General features: G+C 37.2%; 4 protein-coding genes across 5 annotated transcripts; 2 read left to right on the top strand and 2 right to left on the bottom strand.

Moving 5' to 3' along the window:
• The first annotated feature begins 3,617 nt into the window (after positions 1-3,617).
• On the top strand, positions 3,618-8,572 carry LOC117614971 (probable sugar phosphate/phosphate translocator At3g17430). Of its 2 annotated transcripts, none has more exons than XM_034343926.1 (10): positions 3,618-3,774; positions 4,483-4,777; positions 4,982-5,089; positions 5,911-5,942; positions 6,035-6,085; positions 6,578-6,639; positions 6,729-6,990; positions 7,468-7,733; positions 7,838-7,932; positions 8,051-8,572. In XM_034343926.1, exons 2-10 carry the CDS (start codon positions 4,685-4,687, stop codon positions 8,201-8,203), a joined length of 1,122 nt encoding a protein of 373 aa, XP_034199817.1. In that variant the 5' UTR covers positions 3,618-3,774; positions 4,483-4,684; the 3' UTR covers positions 8,204-8,572. The 2 variants fall into 2 exon arrangements, with proteins under 2 accessions (XP_034199817.1, XP_034199816.1); XM_034343925.1 differs by having other exon boundaries at positions 3,618-4,120.
• A 1,298-nt stretch (positions 8,573-9,870) lies between these two features.
• LOC117636529 (NAC domain-containing protein 71-like) lies at positions 9,871-10,860 on the top strand. The gene has a single exon (XM_034371108.1). It carries the CDS (start codon positions 9,871-9,873, stop codon positions 10,858-10,860), a length of 990 nt encoding a protein of 329 aa, XP_034226999.1.
• A 300-nt stretch (positions 10,861-11,160) lies between these two features.
• LOC117614460 (structure-specific endonuclease subunit SLX1-like) lies at positions 11,161-13,355 on the bottom strand. The gene is made up of 4 exons (XM_034343279.1): positions 12,887-13,355; positions 12,550-12,688; positions 12,131-12,264; positions 11,161-12,028 (listed from the first exon to the last, which is right to left on the bottom strand). The coding sequence occupies exons 1-4, from the start codon at positions 13,024-13,026 to the stop codon at positions 11,740-11,742; spliced, it is 702 nt and encodes a 233-aa protein (XP_034199170.1). The 5' UTR covers positions 13,027-13,355; the 3' UTR covers positions 11,161-11,739.
• A 380-nt stretch (positions 13,356-13,735) lies between these two features.
• LOC117613910 (novel plant SNARE 13) lies at positions 13,736-19,456 on the bottom strand. The gene is made up of 10 exons (XM_034342524.1): positions 19,015-19,456; positions 17,758-17,850; positions 17,160-17,253; positions 16,766-16,803; positions 16,421-16,518; positions 16,081-16,160; positions 15,935-15,991; positions 15,762-15,854; positions 14,838-14,912; positions 13,736-14,233 (listed from the first exon to the last, which is right to left on the bottom strand). Exons 1-10 carry the CDS (start codon positions 19,089-19,091, stop codon positions 14,132-14,134), a joined length of 807 nt encoding a protein of 268 aa, XP_034198415.1. The 5' UTR covers positions 19,092-19,456; the 3' UTR covers positions 13,736-14,131.
• Positions 19,457-21,897: the final 2,441 nt, after the last annotated feature.

Raw genomic sequence — 21,897 nt, 5'->3', positions numbered from 1 at the left:
GCCAGCCACGTGTCGCTCAACGGGTGGCGATGTGGGCTGCACGCCGGGTACGGAAGACGAAGCGTCTCTGCACGCCCAGCGCAGAAGACGAAGCGTCTCCACGCGCCAGCCACGGGAAACGAGGCGTCTCTGCCCTCTCTCCTCTGAGCATCGGCGACCCATCGGATCCCAGGGGAACCTTCCCCAAGCGAACTTGCCGAACGGCAGGACAGCTACGAACCTTCAGGGGAGAACCAAATTCCCTTCCGAAGAACCTTCGGAAGAGAACTTGGGGGACTACTGTTTATACCGTATATTAACGACCAATGACCACCTGACACGTGGACGGAAACGACAACTTGACATCACAGGCCCTTCGGCATATCTTCTACCGAATCCTATACATTCTGACACTTTTGACCTAGGACACGTGTCATGCTCACGACCAGCTCCTACAGTCCCACATCGGAAATATGAACATAATGCACGCCTCCCAAGGCCTATATAAGGAGACCCCTATTCCCAAAAGAGGGGGACAGAAGAACCAACGGTACGCTACCGCTTGATCTGTAGTCTAATCTTTACTAAATCCGTACTTACTTAAGCATCGGAGAGCCTTCGGCCGGTACCACACCGGTACCCCCAAGGTCTTACCGAACGTTCCCTTTTGCAGGAATTTGATCTTCCGAAGACTAACTACCTTCCGAAGACGCAATATCACTAAGTTGGGCGAACCACGTGTCGGACCACTTTTTCGCATCAACAAGATGCAACATTTGCGTGGCTGATGACAAATTGCATCAGTTGTTGAAAGAGCAACATCTGTTTCTGTTTAGCAAATATATGGTTGTTAGGGGGTGGCATCAAGTTGTGTTGGTGATATAATTATATCATAATACAGTCTTAATGCAATAATGAAACCATATTATGCTTTTTATATAGTATTTGTCCCCTTCAATCCCCTACTGGATTTAAAAATTCAATTTTTTTTAAATCAATGAGGTACGGAGATTTGAATTTTAGACGTTTTCCGACATCAGGAAGAAGAGAAGCGTACTGCTATACTAATAGCTAGTTGGTATGAATTTAAATTCCTAAAACGTGATTTTATAAGATAATAATGCACCTAATTATATTCCTTGGTATTTTCTGTAAACCTCCAAAGTTCTTGATGGTGTGGCTCATTTCATTCCATTGAACAGTGCCATAATGACAAGCTCGCATAATCACTTTATTATTTGTTTATGGCTTGTCCAAACTTATAATTGAAGGTGAAGTTCTTCTGTTTAGAAAGATACAGAGGAACAACTTCAGACCACCCCCCGCCACAAAGAAAAAAACAGACTGACATGAATTGTGGCCATTGGATGTCTGTGAAGTTAGTGAAGCCCAAATTTTGACATGGGTTAAGTAGGCCCAACAATATCTTATGCTTTTTTGTTTGTCAAAGTTCACAAGTTATATTGACAAATACGAGTATCCAAGATATTCTTAACCACTTGAATTCTAAGTTTGATATTCATGCAGAGGATCTGATTCTCAATCGTATAATAATTTATAACATTTTCTCTTTGAATTGCTTAAAATAGATATATCAACGATTCTAAATTCGAATTCCTCCTCTTAATAGTCAATAAAAAACACATAAATATTGGGATGACGAGATATTGCTTATTAGTATAAGAGATTAAGGGCCAAAAAGGATTGCCATGCTTACGATTTAAAATAGTAATGCAGCTGTCCAAAAGTTGGCCTGAGGGGTGGTTCCAACATCAATTTTGTTGTTTGGTGTTAATTTTATTTATATTCGTGGTCCAACCCAAAATTCAAAAATCCTATCCTCTTGATGACCATTAATTTTGTTCATAGCAAATTCCACGCCTTCCTCATGCAATCCACCACCTTGCCCATCATTTTCGTTTGTTAGATCTCCCTACAAATTTCAAGAGCTTTTTTGGGAGTATCAATATTGCACTATATTCTTCATCGAGCCATCGAATTGGTTTGTCTCATTCATGTCAAAGCTCCTCATAGACCGAGATGAAAAGCAAATTGTAATTTCCGTTTTTTTTTTTTTTTTTTTTTTGGAAGAATGGAAGATTCAGATGACATCAATTTTGTTGTTTGGTGTTAATTTTATTTATATTCGTGGTCCAACCCAAAATTCAAAAATCCTATCCTCTTGATGACCATTAATTTTGTTCATAGCAAATTCCACGCCTTCCTCATGCAATCCACCACCTTGCCCATCATTTTCGTTTGTTAGATCTCCCTACAAATTTCAAGAGCTTTTTTGGGAGTATCAATATTGCACTATATTCTTCATCGAGCCATCGAATTGGTTTGTCTCATTCATGTCAAAGCTCCTCATAGACCGAGATGAAAAGCAAATTGTAATTTCCGTTTTTTTTTTTTTTTTTTTTTTGGAAGAATGGAAGATCCAGATGACCTATATATGTTTTTGCGTTTCGGACTCATTTAGTGCCTAGAATTGAATTAGATAAGTTACTAAATTAAGGTATGTTGAAGGAGGAAATGAAGGCAAAGGGGAAAGATTTTCATTTTTTGGGGATTAAGAGGGATAAGTTATAAGGTATTGTTATTACCATTCTATGGGGATTAGATGGAACGAATTTCCTTCATGAGTAATCCATCTTCTACTTTCAATTTGGACATTGTTTATTTATAAAATAGGGGGAAGAACCCCCAAACAAGAAACACACTTGGACAAAAAAAAATCATTTCTTCCTTTAATATACTTGAAATCTAAGAAGTTATCCAATCTAATTCTAAACACCAAAAATAAATTAATATGCATTGACCACAATTCTACCTACTATTATTTCCTGGACAAAGGAAAGTCCACAACCCAATATATATATATATATATATTATACAAGGAGGGTCTTGGCTCTAGCCTCTACCCATCCAACTTGACAACTTGCAGGCAGCTATTAGGTATATCAGAAATGGCTTTCTATATATCCTAGTACTGAAATTGGGAAGGTGAGGAAATGAGATGGTAAATAATTTTGCTCACCGCCTTTTAACCATGGTGTAATATAATATTACCATTGCACACATTGAGTTAAAGATGTGTTTATGATTCTCTCTCAAAACAAAAAACAAAAAACAAAAAAGATGTGTTTATGATTATATTTCTTACCATAGTAGGCATTGAGTGGCGGCAAAGTTATAAGGCCCAATGTCCCCACACTCCCTAATAAGGCAAGAGTAGGGGGAAAATCTCATCCATTCACATACATATCTCACCTTCGTGTGATAAAACATGTGGTATTATTTTGAGCATAGCAGCCAGCTAGCCTTTAGGACCATGAAAAGCAATGCAATGCAAACCCCAAGGTATATTTTTGGAGTCATCTATGAGATTTGAACTCGAAACTTATAGGATTCGAGTTTGAGAGTTTAAGACACATATATAGATACAAATGCAAATTAGATCAATGGATAATAAACAATAAGAAGTAATTATAATATGCTATTAGAGTACGATCGCGTAATCGTGTTATAATTTCTAGTGGTGGAGGCCTCATAAGTTCACATCAAATTAATTAGGTGATAAATCAATATCAAGCTGTCCGGTAAAACAGTGGAGAAAACAAAACCCCGGGCAGGAGGCTAATAAAAACGTGTAGATTCATTCAGTCCCCAGCAAGGCAAACAAAGCCAGTAAGTCACAAAGAGATACAGTGCCATAAAGCTCGAGGCCCAGATAACGCTCTGGTCCTTCGGCCAAAGATACTGTTGGATTCTCTTTCGCTTATACAGAGAGAGGTACGAGAAGGGAAGACAGGCCCTCTGTTGTTTGCTTGCTTCTTTACTTGGTTACTAGAAATTTTCTTTCTTCTTATTCAGGCAACCCCACGTTCTCATTTTCTCTGATTCATCGACAACCCCACAATCATCTTAGCTTTCCCAGGCTTATTTATTGTTGTCATTACCCAACCACTGTCCTCTACTATTTCCACAGTGATTTTTTCTCCTGATCCCATCTCTCTCTCTCTCTCTCTCTCTCTCTCTCTCTCTCTCTCTCTCTCTCTGTGTTTCTGCCTGTTTTCCAAGTGGGTCGATCTCTGAAATTAAGCGAGCTTGTTCAGATTTAGTTGATTTTGACTCTTGGGTAAGTTGGTTCCTCTCGAGATAGACATGGGTTTTGTGTGTTAGATCAGAACCTGATTTGGGTTTTTCTCACTTGGTTGTGTGGTTCCTATAGATCTACCCTTTTTGTTGTTTAATTTGGAAATGTTGGTCTTGTTAGTTATTGAAGAAACTATTGCGTGGTTCCTTGTTCAATGCTTGTTACTAATAATGGTTTTGGATCAGATTTTGTATTTGCCAATTTGGTTGCACTTCACTTTCAATGCTGATTTTGTACTGTTTCCTATTATTTATTTTAATAAAGAAATGTCTTATGCTTTCCTTCATGTTTGGTTAAGGTTATGCTGTTGTAGTATGTTCTGCTTACTGAGCCTTCACTTTCAGGTTTTAAAGCATTCTAGATATCTGAATCGGAGCAGCCATTGCAAGATTTGATCCTGACACAAATTTATAATTGAGTGCATGAGGTCTTCTTCTGGGTTTAGGGCCGCATAACATCTGCGGTTTGCAGTTTGGTGTGTGAGAAATATTGCATAAGATGGTCTAAAGCCAGAATTGATAACATTAGGTCTTTTGATAAAAGGAAATGTCCAAGATGATCAGCAAACCGCTGGTACTGACTTATTTCTACCTGTTCATCTACATTCTGCTTTCGTCAGGTGTTATATTGTACAACAAGGTAATTCCTTCCTCCTCAGTATTTCATTTGAATATCTTGTCATTACTCATTACCGGAATGAATGTTTATATCTATGTAATAGTCATCCATGTGTTACATAGCTAATGATTCTCTGTATGGTTAAACTGAATGGTTAAACTGAAACTGGAACTTTAATCTCCCTATTTGTTTTATTGAAGTTCTTCTGTATGAATTTCTTTGCAGTGGGTTCTGTCTCCAAAATACTTCAATTTTCCATTACCCATAACACTTACGATGATTCATATGGGATTTTCTGGACTCGTAGCATTTTTACTTGTTCGTGTTTTCAAGGTATGACTGACATCTTTACTTCTGGATATGCTTTTATTTCTGTTTATTGTTTTTGACATCGGTGTTGAAATCTCTGTCAAGCTAGTTTAACATGTAGATAGGTAACCACTGTCTTGAATTTTCTTTTAGCCAATAGTCAAAATGATTGAATGTCATTTCCCTGAAAAATTGTTTCCCGCTGTTCTCTTCTACCCAATTACCACACAAAAACACACGCACACACACCAACCATTTTGGTTTTGAATTTTTTATGACTACTTTAGTTACCTTAAGCTCTTGTCTGAGCCAGTGTTGTTATTTCAGTGAGGATTCTTACCTCCACTGTTGGTTATTTCCTTATTTTGCTCTTACAAGTAGTTAATACACGAATTATCTCAAAACTGATGCATCTTCATTGAGTTCAATGCTTGAATTTGCATTTTCCACATGTGAATGAGAAGGGGAGTGCCAAAAAGATAGTGGGATAGATTAATCTGTAGTGGGACACGGCATGCAACTGATGCCCTATATGGCCAGAGTGGTACAAGATTTATTTTGGGGGTCTCTTTTATATTTACACTTTCTGACTGGAGAGCTTTATAACGCAATTTTGAACTTGCAAATTTAGTTTGTCAGAAAGTGTGGGGAGGTACACATGCTGTGAAACTTTCGTTTCTTGGTTCATTTTTCCACATTATGTGCCAAATTTGTAGTTTGTATTTGTAGTTTCTGTTATGCATGTGTGGCAAATTGCATCAATAGCTCCTTCTTTTTATTGTTTTGTTCATCTTTTATGCATAAGTGATTTTTTATCTTTATTTATTTCTCTGTATCTTGTGCAGGTTGTAGCTCCTGTCAAAATGACATTTGAAATGTAAGTGATGTAGGCTATTTTTTTGTTCCAACTCTTTATTATTCCTCTGTTTATCCAAGTTGTTTTTCTAATTGCTTTTCTTCATATGGCAGATATGCAACTTGTGTAATACCAATCAGTGCCTTCTTTGCATCAAGTCTTTGGTAAGCACTGAAATGTAACATATTTGGGCTGTGGTTTTGCTAACAATGTGATCACCAATGGGCATGAATAGGTATCATGTGTCTGGTCTTCTGTTAGTGTTCAAACTCAGGGAAAAAAGCTTAAATGGTTCTCGACATATATTTGTAAGCTTGTGGTCAACATTTGTAGATTTGATTATAACCAGGCTCATGCCTCTCAACACTGAAGATATAAAGATAGTACAATGCTTAGAGATTGCATGTTTCCTTTTGTCAATCTGTTTGCAGACAAATTTTTCTAAGCAATCTCTGATTAAGTGGTCATACATGGACTTCGGTTTAGATTCCCCGTTGTAGAATGTCGAATTTCCTCAGACTTGGGGACAAATACAATACCCACATTTAGGAATTGCAGGGTTGTTGAGTTTTTCTTTGTGTAATTGTATCAAGAGTCAAGACAGAAGAGTTCAAACCTTTTTTTTGTTTTGAACTTTTGTTTTTCTGTCATTACAGGTTTGGAAACACTGCTTACTTGCATATTTCTGTGGCGTTCATCCAAATGCTCAAAGCCTTAAGTATGCACAGAGACTTGTGAATTCTATTTTACTACAATAATGATGCTTTTAAAATAAATGGCTGCTTATACCTACATTCCATGCTGCAGTGCCAGTGGCTACTTTTATCATGGCTGTTTTGTGTGGCACTGACAAACCAAGGTGCGACGTGTTCTCAAACATGGTGCTGGTCAGTGTTGGAGTTGTCATTTCCTCATATGGGGAGATTCATTTTAACGTAGTTGGTACAGTTTACCAGGTTACGGGCATCTTTGCAGAGGCTCTTAGGCTGGTCTTAACACAAGTCCTTCTCCAGAAGAAGGGCTTGACTCTAAATCCGATCACCAGCTTATACTATATTGCTCCATGCAGGTATTATATTGTGATGCTTGACTTAGAAGTGTTATATGAATTGCAGTTTAGGCGACTGCCTGTATACTATATATGTTGAGCACAAAATATGAATAAGTAACTCTTTAATCATTTGGCATCCTTACCAATCTTAATAGAGGATATTGATTCATTTCTAGAATTTAATTTTGGTGGTGGATGACATTTATTGCTTCTTTTAAATGTTGATTTTCTGAATCTGTATGCTGAGGTTCATAATTTAGTGGATGAAACATAGTGATCTTACAATCAGTGTATGCATGATCCATCTATACCATGGGATGGGAATTCACCTTTCCTTTATTTTTTCACCCGTATGATGATGAAGTTATGCATCTCCGTATTGATGATGCATGTGATTTAACACAGTTCTATTACTCAAGTACTGTTTCCATTGATGCATGATTTAACACATGCCATCCCATCAGCATCTCACCATTAATTCTTTTGTTTTTGCAGCTTTGTCTTCCTGTCTGTGCCCTGGTTATTACTTGAGAAGTCTTCCATGGAAGTTTCACAGATTCAGTTCAACTTCTGGATATTTTTCTCCAATGCTCTTTGTGCTTTGGCGTTGAACTTCTCCATTTTCTTAGTAATTGGTAGAACTGGAGCAGTTACCATCCGGGTTGCTGGTGTTCTAAAAGACTGGATATTGATTGCCCTTTCAACTGTTATATTTCCAGAGTCTATGATTACCAGGCTGAACATAATTGGTTATGCCATAGGTAGCTCTCCTTCCCTGTTAACTGGGAGTATCAGTTTACGACTGCAGTGTGTACACTTTTGAATTTAGAACTTTAGTTAACCCGTAAGTTGATTTGACATGCAGCATTGTGTGGTGTTGTCATGTACAACTATATAAAGGTTAAGGATGTTCGTGCATCTCAACTACCTTCTGAAAGTATTCCGGAGAGAATTTCAAAGGTTTATTTTCTCAAGAATCTGATTACTTTCCTGTGATGTCTAGTGTTAATAAAATGTTTGGAGTCATTGAAACCCCTTTATTTGTTCTAACACTTGTTTTCCATGCTGGCCAATACAGGATTGGAAGTTGGAGAAAAAGTCATCTGATATTTTTGCCCCTAACAACAGTGGATCAGCCTCCGATATCGATGTCGATGAAGAGACACCCCTAACTCAATCAACAAGGCTGTCTCATATTGGACGATCGCAGGTTGGCAACCATGGTGCATGATTCATGAACTCACGTGTAGATTGATGTTTGGAAAAGGAAAATCTGGAGATGGTCTAGACCCTTTATTATTTCCAGGGAAGAGATTTTAACGCCGAAACCCAGGGGCAATATTGTATTACTTTCAGTATTAGGAAGTGAATGCATGATTTGCCTGTTGAAATTTGCAGATGGTAGCTTAGGACCCATAGGTCGGGTGAACAAGCTCACCATTAACTTGTCAGGGCTCTTGATGAGAAAAACAAGTTTTTGTCTTGACAAATGATGCATTTTTCCTTTTTATGGTCCAGGCAGTCCGGTAGAATCCTGGGTCAAAAACGTTTTTATTTTATTTTATATTTATTTATAAATTTAAATTTAAATTTTGTTAAAGGTGGTTTGGTAGTTAAAACATTAACAAGACCACACTTATTACTTCATTTTGTGAGTTGCGTAGACTAAAATGCAAGTTGAGTCTAAGTTCAGGACCATAGCTACTAAAAGGTCAATATGCAACGAGGCAAACTACACACTCCTCACACCCAGTATCCATCGTCCACCACCGAGGCAAACTACACACTCCTCACCCCAGTATCCACCGTCCACCACCAAGTACAAGGAATGAGTGAGGCGTAGGCAAGTAGTCTGGCAAGTTACCAACAGTCCAAAACCTCCACAAGAAAGCATAACTTCATCTACAACTCCCAACCACCTTCATGTCTCTTGCATTTATTTATTTATTTAATAATTAAATTATAACAATTACAAAGTGATTGTGATTTCTCAGCTCACCACCTCACTCTCAATCCCAATCCCAAAAATTCAACAATGGCCTCCTCCTCCTCCACTCTTGTGCTCTCAACCCTCTTCTCTTCCCATCCTCACCAAACCCTAAACCCCAACAAGAACAAGAGCCCCTTCTCATCACATACAAACAGACCCTTCTCATCCCTCCCTCACCCTCCAAGTTTCAACCTTTGTGAAACCTAAACAACCCCCTCCCTTTCACATCCCCTATAATCATCAAATTCGATTGTCCCGCCAATTTCGTGCCTACATCACCGTCTGAGATTCTTTTTTCTGAACAAATTAAAATAATAATAAAAAATCAAAATTCTACAAACACAATGTTATTTCACTTAAAAATGAAACATTAAATAAAAATGATGCAATAACAAAAATTGAAGCAGCAGCACACAAAAAACAAAAAAGAAATAAAACAAAGATGGAATTGATCTTTCTCTCTCTCCCACTAAGTACTAACTATTCGGACACGATCTCTCTCTCTCTCTCCAATATTAACTCTCCCACAATAAGCCGTTGGATGTCAACGGTACTATTATCTGGGCCGTTGGATCTCAAAGTTAAAAGTTGACAGGCACTACTTCCTTAATTACCACAACTGACTCTCCGAATTTCTCTCAAATTAAAAATAAAATAAAAGAAAAGGAGTTTCCAGATTCCGTGAGTGAGATGCTCGAAGCTAAAAGTTGACAGGCACTAGTTGTTTAATTACCACATTGATTTCGTGAGTGAGATGCTCGCCAAGGAAACTTATAAATAGCAGTGAGTGAGATGCTTTTTGTTCGCAACAACACTCAGAGAAATTCAGACAAAAACTTCACTTCAAACTTGAATTCTCTTCTACTCTCTCTTTTCTTGTGTTCTTTCATTATCAGCAGCATCAAGCAATGGAAGAGTCTCTTGTGCCGTTCGGTTTTCGTTTCAGACCCTCCGATGAAGAGATTGTGGGTTCCTTTCTTTACCCGTTTTTGGTAGAGAGCAAGCCCTTCATGTCGCTATACAACAATTTCTTGCATGCCTGCAATCTCTTCGGCAACAACACAGAGCCTTCGGAGATCTGGAAAAAATACGGAGGGCCGCAACTCGTTGATACAGACTTGTACTTCATCTCCAAGCTCAAGAAGTTAACCCCCAAGCGGATGGATCGAAGGATTGGCAACGGGGGTACTTGGAGCGAAACTGAATCCTCCAAATTGGTTCATGAAAAGGTCTCTGGAAATCCCAACCCAAACCCCATTGGCCGAAAGAGAAAGTTTCGCTACGAGAATAAAGGTTCCGAGGATCACACAGGGTGGCTGCTAGATGAATATAGTCTTTTCGATGGTCCCAAGAATGACTACAATCAACGTAGTTACGATTTTGATTTTGTCATTTGTCGAATGAGGAAGAACGATAGGGTCGGGATCAAGGCAACAAATCTAAAGCGTGGATCACAAGATAAAGAAGAAAAGAAGATGACCACAAACAAAAAGATGAAAACAGATGATCAAATGGGATCAACAGAATCATCATCTCAACAAGGCTGCTCTTCTAGTCCAATTGGTGGTGATCTTGTGGGCTTTGATCCCATTGATCTGACAATCTTTGAGGAAAATACAATGGCCGACATGGAACAACTACTTGGTGAAGCTTGGAGCCCAAGTAATTTTGAGGATGCAGTCTCTTATGATGTTGATCCGATTGGTGAAACCCAAATTAACTTTGAGAATGAGGAAAATACGATGGCCGACATGGAACAACTACTTGGTGAAGCTTGGAGCCCAAGTAACTTTGAGAATGTGGTTTCTCATAATGTTGATCCGATTGGTGAAACCCAAAGTAGCCAATTGTCTAACTGGTCCCAAGCGATATTAAATCAGCTCCTGGTTGGTTTATAAAGAAATAATTCTACAACTACAAGTGATGGCTGTAGCTCTCTAATTTTAAACGTGTGCAGAGAACTGAGTATTGATGAATATATTTGTACCACGATTTTTATCGGCTTTAGTTTCTTTAATTGTGTACCTTTTTGAGTTATCAATGAACTGATTCTATTTGTCTAGTAAATTTAATCTTAATTTGTTAATTTGACCAAATATTGCTAGCTAGTTGTAACTTAAAATTGCTCTAATTAACTTGGAAACACCAGTATGCCAACAAAGAATTAGCAACACTTCCAGTCTCTTAATTCATTGAAGTGCGTAAAAAAGATCTTTTATTTCATTCAAACTGTAAGACTTTAACCAGAAGGCTATTACTATATATTACAAATTCCTCTAAATTATTCTACCAAACCATAAAATCATCAAACATATTAAATGGCTTCTGCATAGGGGATGGGTTGTCAAATCTATTACCTCAGCTCCACAAGGCCGGAGATAGCTTCTGCTGGGAGACTGATCATCATCTGCAACTATAGCTGTCGATTGTTCCCTTGCAGGTCGGCCCAAATCAACACTCATGTCATCAGAAGATGCACACAAACCTATATCTTTAGTTACTTCTGTGTCAAATGAGGCAGTGACATTTGAAGATGGCATTCTCACTGGCGATGCCATAAAACCAAATTGCTCTGTACAATCCTCTCCTACTACTTCACTGCATCCATATGCTTCGTTAATTATCTTGCCAGTATCATCCTGCTGATCATCTGCTGAACTTTGAACTATAAGATCTGATCATGTTTCTTCTGTCATGTACCATCTTTCATAGCTTCATCACATTCTTTTCCATTATACCACTCATCTTCTCCTACTTCCTTACTGCATCCATGTACTTCATTCATTCATTCTAATGCCACTATCACTCTGCTGATCATCTGCTGAATTATGAGTCCTGAAGTCCAATAATGTTTCTTCGGGTAGTGTACTGGAATTCATATCTTCATCACATTCCCTTTCATGACACCACTCATCTTCATTTTCCAAAAGGTCATCAGACGGTTTAGTACAGGAAGGAAGCTCATCCATAGAGCAGACTTTGACCTTCATCTGTTCCGGAAGTCGTGGACAACCAGCAGAATGTTTGGTGTACTGGGTTGAAAAGAATTTTACAGTGATGTTCAAGCTGATGATACATAGAAACAATATCACTTTCCATCAATAACAGCAAAAGCATATGTATACATTCATCCATTCACAACTCACAAGGAAGATAACAAGATGATACCTCTGCCAAGGAGGGAGAGTGAGCATGGTGTATGCAAGTTTGATCTTACTGACAAGCCCTCGTGGTGATTTAAAGCTTGCAGCAGCCTGCCTAACCGCCTTCGATACAGTTGGGTGCTGCCAGGCCCATTCAAACTGCAAAGTTCCAAAGGGAACATTAGAAAGAAGGTCCCAAATTTCCAATTAATATCAATCCTAAAATAATGATAAAAAACCTTCAATCCCAATTTGTCAAATCTGGTGCCTACTCAAGACGGGTCCCAATCAAGCTGGAAATATCCTTAAATGACACATAATTATCAGAATATAATTCCCAAGAAATTTGTCCCAATCAATCAAATTAAAGACACAAACAGATCATACAGAGCAATCCATAGACAAGTTATATGTAAAGAGAACAAAAGAAAGAAATGAAGAGACCTGGAGAGCAGAAACGTTAGTTGGGAAACCATAGATGCACAACACCATCTCCCATGGACGCTTCCGCTTCGTTCTCCAAGCACCTTGCGCTATTTCACCATTGTGCTGTCTTATACGACGCCGTGGGTTCACTGTGAATCTGTATCAGAATCACCCAAAAAAGCACAAACAAAGGCACAGAGTTCAAGTGGGCTCTCTTATTACTCCAAGCTCTCCAAGAAAGTCTCAAACTTTAAAGAAGTTCATATCGAAAATGTTCAAATCAAGATTGATCTTATTATTCTCAACAGACTGGGAATTTGAAAAAAGAAAAGAATTAGGGGAAGATGGAAGGTACCCAATATAGGTGTGGCCTTTGTAGCGGGGGCTGCGAGAGCTCAACAGATAGCATGCGAAGAATCGTCCTTCTTCTGCTTCTTGCTCCTCCGCGATTAGGGTTTCTGGGATTTCTGAACCAATCTTTCTTCTCTGCCCCATCTCTCTTTTCAGGCGTATCTTATTAAAATGCAGTCAATCCAATTCGACCGTTGGAATATATTAACCCTTATTTCACTGTTTGAACTCTACGCCTCAGATTCCATTTTCTACGGTCAGGATCTTGGGGTGGTACTTGGAGAGTGGCCAAGTTTTTGCCACGCGGACGGTTGTTTCTTGATCAACCAAAACAAATGTTACCGCGTAAATAATCTTCAAACTCGGTTTTACATCACTGCAATTCTGGGTTCAGTTCTGTTTATACTCAGCGTGGCTTGGATCGATAATTCCACCGGGTTTGGGAAGTCGGTCTCGGCTTTCTGATAGAATAGAGGTTAGCGTGCTTGTTTCTCAATCTCACTGTACTAATATAATTGGGTCCAAACTGTATTGTTAGAACTTGGTGTCAAGTTGTTTGTATGTTGAGGAAATTAATTACAGCAATGTATAACATCATAAATCATAATGGGTTATTGGGAAAACAAAGAAGCTTACTATTGGATTTTAAAAAAAAATTAGATTAGAAGCATGCAAATTCCATTCTGGTTTCCTTTTGTGTGTGTACAGTTTTGTGAGACTGCAACGACAAGAATCAAAGATGACATATTTGTAAACAAAATTCCTCATGACAGTACGGCTGTGTTTGGACCGGCCACCCACCGTCGTTCCACTGTCTTCATTTCTTCACTGTACAGATTGAACACTTCCTCTCTCTAATGAGAAAATTTCGGAAAGAGACAGACAAATTTTTTTGCAACAAGCCGCTCTCATATTCACTAGAAATTAAAATAGTCTGCATACAGATTGAAAGGGCATACATCTCTATGTGGGTAGATATAGAATAAAGTACATCTCTCTATACCTAAAACAATCTTGGAAAGATTACAGAAAGAACCGTGCCCCCACCCAAACCAAAGCAAAAAAGGGCTCGCATGTGATTTACATAGAGAATCACAAACAATATGCACAACTCAGCCAAGAATGAAAGTATAAATAAAAAGAAAAGACCGATCAATGCAACGTATTCCTCTGAGCTTCCTCTGCACCCCCAGAACACAAATCATAGTAACTATATCAGAAAAATTGAATCTGGTTAAAGAGGAGGAAACTATTCGAACTGTTGCAGAGTACTCAGTGACAAAAGCCTCCTTGCAGCAGGTGGTGCCAATCCAGGGATATCCCGGATGTTTTTGTTGCCAGGGTGCACAATCTGAAAGAGTAACACACACTCAAGTTAAGAACAGAGACGGTGCAGCAAAAGTGCTGGTACTACTGTACATGACATGATACAACGCAAAAAAGCCTAAAGTTCACAAGCAGGACGAAGCATAAATGTTGGATCTTTTATTAGTATTACTACTATTCGACACACACTAATCCACTTTTCATGTTCAATAATAAGTGATCATTGTAGAGCAGCATCAAGGTTCCTAATAAATCAAACTCGTAGAAGTGACTGCATTCATAAGATGGTCATTTTTCAATACTCATCTCTCTTTGTTATTTCACTTTTTCGCTAGGAAGATTTTCAACACTCACTTCAGAGAATGAAAGCGTAAATCTTCCATGCATGACATCCTTAACTACCTAGAGGGAGACGAAAAGAGATAATAAGGTTCACTATTCACATTCCCCTTGTATTGCATCTCTTTCAATCAGAAAGAACTTTCCAAACTCTTGCATCAACAGATTTCCTTTACGAAAAGTTCCTAAAATACAACTTTGCAGATACCTTTGTAATTTCATATGTAACTTCCAAAACAGGTAGCAGGCTACAAAAACCTAGGGCAATATATAAGAACCAAAGAGCATACCTTCACAACAATAATTGCTATTACACCGATTACAATAAGCAAAAGAAAAAGCATGATACACTTGTCTGTTGCCACCTGAAAATATTGAAAATAAATAAATTAGTTTTTCATAGAAAAAATACAAATAGAGCACTTAGGCCCCCGTTTGGGATTGCTTTTTTTGGCCAAAAACCTGCTTCACTTTAAAGTTAAGCTGTTTAAGGTGTTTGGTAAAAATAAAATATCCTGATTATTTTAAAAGCAGTGGTTTTTTGATAGCAGCTTTTAAAAGCAAGTTCTGGTTTGCTTTTCAAAGCTGCTTTCAAAGGAAGCAGAGATGAACCTTTAATGAATTTTTTTAATTCCCAAAATACCATCATTCATTTTAAAAAATGACACCACCTCCACTTCCACATCCAACTCCACCACTTGCACCACTACATTCACTACCTCCACAACCATCGCCACTGCCACTACCACCAGCACCACCACAACCGCCACCTACTCTACCACCACCACCGCCGCCACCTACTCTACTACCACCACCTCCACCTCCACCACCACCACCACCTTCTCCTCCTCCAAAATCTCCATATCCACCACCACCTCCACAACCGCCATCCCCACCACCACCACTACCACAACCACCAACTCCACCTTCATCACCACCACCACCTCCACTCCATCACTACCTGTACTGTACATAACACTTTTAACATCATGTCTATTTCAGTCATTATCCACAGTTACAACAATTTTATATTAAAATTTACCAAACAGTTTTGACACTGCTTTTTGTACTAACAACACTTTAAAAATATTGTTTACCAAACATGAAGCTGTTTTACTTTACATCTAATTATTTTCAAAGCACAGCAGAAGCAACTTTTTTTAAAAGTGACAGCAATCCCAAACTAGGCCTTAGGGGGAAGGATCTCAACTAACCTGTCTACCAATCTCTTTCACCAGCTGGGAGGCCTTCTTAATTGAAAACTGAATTGTGTCCAGCTCATTCACAATGCGGCCCATTTGTTCAGTCTGCAAGATTTGGAGTGAAACCATGTTAGGCTAATTTCTTGAAATGAAAGTTAATAGAAATGACAGGTGAAAATACTTACTTGGCCCTTTAAGGTAACTGCAGTTTGAGTTCCCACTTCAATTGTTTGCTCGACAACCTATCGGCCAGCCAAAGAGTTAAGATTGCTGGAAAAAGGAAAAAAGAAGGGCAAATTTAAAATTTGTGTTATTTTGGATAGCTATTCACCTTTTTAGAGCGTTCAATGACCTGATCTGTCTCATCCATTGTTTTCGTCCCAGAATCGATTAGTTCTTGATTTGACATAGCTATCAGACATACATGTAAATTGAAAAGGAGGTCAGACAAATGTATTATTTTCAAATCAGGCATAAAACACACGCACAGATATAGACACAAAGTTCCAAGCAGTTTGATTCACATTTACATTGTACTGATCAAAGGAGCGCAAGGCTGACTAGCATCGGATAATCAACAGCTAAAATAATGAAACAAACTGAAGTAGGAGAAAGCTCATCTTTACATAATCAAACTAAGCTGACAGATATGCAGAAAGATAAGAAATTACCTGAAGCCATTTGAACATTGTCGTCAGCAGTTGGTTCACTAACTCCTGCTCCCATATCAAAGAGTTCGACTCTCTTGTTTCCGAGGCTATTCATAAACCTGCATTTCATCTAGAGTATGAATATCATTTTTCCAAAATCAAGGGACCCCAGAACATGAAGAGTGAAGGGGGTTTATAGACTTCAAAAACTGTATTGTACAATAGTTTTCTATCTTTGGGGATTAACTTCTTTGTCCCATGAATATAAGGACTGAAGGTAACAAACTAAAACAATCAGATTAGAGTACTTGAGTCAGTAAGTAAGTAAGTAATGGTCAAGAATACAAAATGCATAGCTGAACTCACGTTTTTCTCAATTGAACATATGAATTCAGCTCTTTGATCTGCAAAATGAAGTATTATAATTAGATGCAATTGTTACAATAGCAAAAAGTAGAAGGAATCAAATGCGTGCCTAGAAAGATCTTGTGCACTAAAATATCAATCCCCAGATTAGTTTCCTCACACAAACTATTACATAAGAATTGAAGGACACTGTTATGAACCTTTGCAATAGAGAAAAAAATTCAATAATATCATTTAATTACATAAAAATGGCATATGAGAATAATCTGAAACAAATATTGCTCTCAAAACATTTTCAATTCAAAAGTAGTAAGCAAGTTTGCAAGCATGCATGTGTTACAGTGTACATGTACACATTATGTGATGCGAAAAACAAAAGCTCATAAGAACTGACCATAGATTGCTTCTCATCATTGAGTTGTTTATTCACATCAGGAGGATTTCGGCTCTCCTCATCTTTGATTTCACGGTCAAACTCTTTGATTAATCTGAAACAATGAATTTACAAAATCACACTCTGTGATTTAAGTAAAGGGAAAATCTCAAGAACTGGGATCAAAATAATTCCTATTTATTTTATTCTTTCATATGCCATCATGACAATCATCCCATACCTGAATTCTTCCAACATCCCCAAAACTGATCACAAATGAAGAGATGTATGCGAGTCCAGAAATAGGATGCAAGACTTGTATATTAGGCATGACTTATAGTCGCTCACATCTTGATCCCAGTTAAACTGAGGATGCTCTCATGGTTCTACTCCTAATTTCTCTTTTCCAATAAGTTGCTAATTTTTAAGGATGCCAAAATTGCCTAATGATATGGTGGTGCAAGACTCATTAAAATGTAAAAATTGCATTAGATGTAGTACCATTTGTTTTTCCGTCTTTTCTTTCTCTTCATATAATGTGAGAATTAAGAATATCCAAAATTCTAAGTTTCTGAAAGTAGTCAGATAAAATTAGGAGAGTAGCCCATATGTGGCATACCTTTTACATTCCCTCATCTTTCCTGTAAGTTCTTCCAGCTGTTTACTTTGTCTATTGGAGTCTTTGATCTTATCCAGCTTCTGGAAGCCATTTCTGAAAACAAAGAGGAAGTCACCGTAATTAAAATAATATCACTCTATTATGAAAAGCAGGGAAGTACAAGTATCTACTGTAACAACCCCAACACTTCCTCCCAACAAAAGAAACAGAAAAATAGTCTGCAATTACATAAATTATTCTTTTCCTTCAGTAACTACACCTTGAAGAAGAATAATAGGCACACAGTTAACATATAAGGTTGTGTAAACAAGGACTGTGTGGAGTTGGCAACACATAAACATATGAGAGATTAACACAGGCTACAGAACTCTGGTTCAAGGTAAAAAAGAAAAGAGTGCACTGTGTCAGACGGAGGCAGAGAGCAGTGATACAACCATGACAGCTGAATTCAGTAACCACCTAATAACCGGAAGTTAAACGAAACTGTAAACAAAGAACAAAAGCTCACAATGGCTACTATTGACTAACATCTCCCTCATTATCCATCAGTTTGTGGAAAGTATATCATGGTTGCTGCTTCCATGGGGTTTCAAGTAGGGATTTCAAAATAATTTTTAAGTAGATGTGGAAACAATGATGCACTTCTGGCATATATTGTTTCCCGTTAGGTAGTATGGATGCACGCAGTGATCCATCAAGAACACAACCAAAAGAATTTTATTCATTGTAGTATTGGATCTCCATAAATAACCGACATCAATGCTTTACACAAACAATCAATAAAGCAAGTTGAGCCTTGAAAACTAGCAAATCTGTATACGTTTCTAAAGAGCAGCCAATGTTACTCAACACTACATGAAAACATTGCACAGATGTAGTCTCTTACAGGAACAGCTGAGCAAGCACGTATACTCTTTAAATCGCCTCAGTAACTCTATCTATGGCAAGTTAATAATGCTTAACTACAGTTTACGAGCATCAATCTAACTTAAATGAGAATGAATAGGAACACACATTACAAAACAAACAAATTGATTATTGAGCAATACAACATCCTACATATCCTGACATCCCTCTAACTGAATTGTCTATCTTCAATTGCTAAACATGCTAGGATTCTGAGAAAACATCCTATCACCGAATTCACAATTCAACAATCAATGCGTAGAAAAGTTCAGGCACTTAAGAAAACGAAAAGCCATGATCTTTATTCAGTATGGATAAAAATTAAAATGCAACTAAAACACAGAGACATACGCGAGGGCTCGAAAATTATCGTGGATTTCACCATGGATCTGCTCCAACTGAGGACTCATCGGCAAGTTGCTGGCCATGGTTGCCAGAGACTAACCCCTCCGAAATCGAATCCGCAAGAAAACCCTAACCTTTCCCCTTTCTACGATTTTGCAAAACTCCACAGCATCTGTTGCTCCGGATTGAGATTTGCTGGAGGTTTAACAACGAAACCCTAACTGCAATCCTCCACGGTGTTCTTCCTTGGGATAAAAATCGAAACTTTAATTTTCTCCAAAAATAACAAGAATTGAAAAATATTACAGAAAAATTCAGGAGGGGAAATTGTGAGAAAATTGAAAAAGAAAAACTAAAAGCGTGGAAGGAAGAGAAAGAGGGTGAGAGAGAATCGCTGTCTGGTAATTGATTGTTGTCCAAAAAATATGTATTTTATTTTAAGTTTCTTTGTTTCTTTGTGATTAAGCAAAAATTATTTATTTATTTCTCAGAGAGTAAACAGGCTATCATGTCTAACATGAGCCGCTAATATGGCGCTGTTGGACCGTGAGTTAATGAAATTTCGCGACAAATTAGTTACAAGAACTTAAGAAACATCTAAAAAGGTTAAGAATGTTCTGTTTGGTTGTTTTTGTTTTTTTGTTACATCTTATAATTAATGCAATGGAAGATAACCTTCCTTGCTAACTCCTTCAATTTGAGACTTTGTTTTCTTTTTTAGGATAATGTTTTATCAACATACTAGATATGTCACGTTATGTTTTTTATAAGATGATTTTATTTTCATTCTTGAAGAATTAATATGAGAATTGCATTATCAAATAACTCGTTTCATGAACGAAACCTGAAATAATCTTCAATTAATCGTAGAATGTAACAAAATCAAAACTCAAATAGAATAGTATCACATATGGAGAACTGAATATCAAACGTTAACTAATTGAAAACTTGCAAGTTTAACTATAGCATTCATCATTTCATTTGGAGAGTATGCAATCCAACTTTTATATCCCCTATTTTCTGTTAATTTATTTTTGAATTGTACTTGTGTATTGTAGGGTTATTAAGTGGGATAAACAAAACGAGATAGGAGTAGAATTTATCGTGAGATTATGAGCACACTCTTTCTATACGGCTTACGTTAGCAGACAGCAAAAGACGTACTGTGGGGAAAAAGAAGATTTATGAATTATAATAATTGGAAAAATAAAAAACAGGCAGTTGGGTTGAGAATGAGGAGGAGGAAATTGGATTGGAAATGATGAGCTGTCAGTCTGTCTGGGTGTATCGTTGGGTACCTTGGTGGATTTCGAACAGCTAACGCGCACAAAAAAAAAATTCCTCGCCTGTCAGACTGAAAGAGCAATGATAACACTACCCACCGAGGACCATTTTCTTGGACCCTCCATCTTTATGACCTGACACCTGGTAACAACTTTTTTTCTTCCCTCCAAACCCATGAATCGGAAAACTTAAATAGAGGAATGAAGAAATGAAATCATATCAACTACTCACCTACTGATCCAATCTTTATTTTAAAAGTATTCAATTACGGATTTTAACGTGGTATTCATATAGTTTTTTATTTTTTATGTGTTAGTGAGTCGGGAACTAGAATCATTCAAATACTTATGTATTGTAAACATATGATAGTATAAATTGAAATCAATCCAATACTCATTCCTAATAAGCACTAGCGGACTTATGAATTTTTTAGCGGATGTGCAATACAGAGAGAGTTAAATAAGAAAAAACAAAGATTATTTAAAAAAGAATAAACAAAATTGACGTTTGCTCAAGAAGAAAAAAATATGAATCCGACTTACTTTAGATTGGTGTACTCAAGAAGGGAAAAAAAAACGCAGAATTCTTGTGATGCATGCACAGTTGATAAAATTGAGTGATGTTAAATTAGTCCTTTATAAAGAGAACTCACAATCCCACTTAAATAAGGAATTGTGCAAGCCCTATCAAAACCCAATTAAATAAAGAGAACTTCCAATCCCACATAAATAAGGAATTATACATGCCCAATTAAAAGCTTAAGCAATGGCAAGTTTCCTGTTAAATTGGTCTTTTTTATAAATTAAAGTATATATATATATATATATATATATATATATATATATTTGACACAAGTGCTCTGAAGTGCTCTGAAGTAATTTTGATTGAACAGAAACAAAAACCCAGTTTCTCTCCAACGCCCACAAATTGGGCTAGATTAATGTGATCTACTCTGCAACTTCTTGTGTAAATTATTAAAACAATAATTTATCAATATAAATCTTAAATCTAAGGATTAATTGCTAGTTTGTGATTTAGATGGAATGGTTTGCTGAAATTGGATGGCTAGTTTGTGATTTCAGGGTAACTGAAAAAGCAAGAAGAAGAAGAAGGGAGGTGGTGTTAATGAGAAGGCACGAAGAAGAGAAGAAGAAGAAGTGCCTTGTGTCAATAAGCCATCAAAACTTAATTAAATGAAGAGAGAGGAAATACAAAAGTCAATTAAAATTTATTTTCTATTAATTGCTTATTTAAAGAATAAAATAATTAATTTGTTTAATCATATCCATTAATAGTGGGCTAATCCAAGGGTTTAAAACTTGTGTCAAAATTTGTGTCAAAAATATGGTGCCATAGACCCGTCCTTTATATAAAGGCAGTGCGTGTTTTAAAAACTTGGTCTAAACCAAAACGTGCCTTAATAGGTTCACCACTACTAATCAATAAACATGACGTTAGTGTGTCACTATTTTTTTCACTTCAAAGTACATTTTGATAATTTTCCAAAGTATTAGACTTGAAGTATTTTTCTCTATGAGCCTATATGTGAAAGCCCTTCTTTTAACACCCAAAAATGTCAACAGAAAAAAGAGAAGAAAAAAAAGT

Source organism: Prunus dulcis, chromosome 1, assembly GCF_902201215.1.
Source record: "Prunus dulcis chromosome 1, ALMONDv2, whole genome shotgun sequence".
In the NCBI taxonomy this organism is placed as follows: Eukaryota; Viridiplantae; Streptophyta; class Magnoliopsida; order Rosales; family Rosaceae; genus Prunus; species Prunus dulcis.
The sequence above is the reverse complement of the archived record's forward strand: the minus strand, read 5'-3'. Positions and strand labels throughout refer to the sequence as shown.

Coding starts and splice junctions, on each gene's coding strand:
- LOC117614971 (XM_034343926.1), top strand. CDS start 4,685: ATGTCCAAGATGATCAGCAAACCGCTGGTACTGACTTATTTCTACCTG. Junction 4,778..4,981: donor GTGTTATATTGTACAACAAG/GTAATTCCTTCC, acceptor ATTTCTTTGCAG/TGGGTTCTGTCTCCAAAATA. Junction 7,734..7,837: donor CATAATTGGTTATGCCATAG/GTAGCTCTCCTT, acceptor TTTGACATGCAG/CATTGTGTGGTGTTGTCATG.
- LOC117636529 (XM_034371108.1), top strand. CDS start 9,871: ATGGAAGAGTCTCTTGTGCCGTTCGGTTTTCGTTTCAGACCCTCCGAT.
- LOC117614460 (XM_034343279.1), bottom strand. CDS start 13,026: ATGGGGCAGAGAAGAAAGATTGGTTCAGAAATCCCAGAAACCCTAATC. Junction 12,689..12,886: donor AAAGGCCACACCTATATTGG/GTACCTTCCATC, acceptor ATTCTGATACAG/ATTCACAGTGAACCCACGGC. Junction 12,029..12,130: donor ACTCTCCCTCCTTGGCAGAG/GTATCATCTTGT, acceptor ATGTATCATCAG/CTTGAACATCACTGTAAAAT.
- LOC117613910 (XM_034342524.1), bottom strand. CDS start 19,091: ATGGCCAGCAACTTGCCGATGAGTCCTCAGTTGGAGCAGATCCATGGT. Junction 17,254..17,757: donor AAGATGAGGGAATGTAAAAG/GTATGCCACATA, acceptor TCATTGTTTCAG/ATTAATCAAAGAGTTTGACC. Junction 14,234..14,837: donor TAGCAATTATTGTTGTGAAG/GTATGCTCTTTG, acceptor TTACTCTTTCAG/ATTGTGCACCCTGGCAACAA.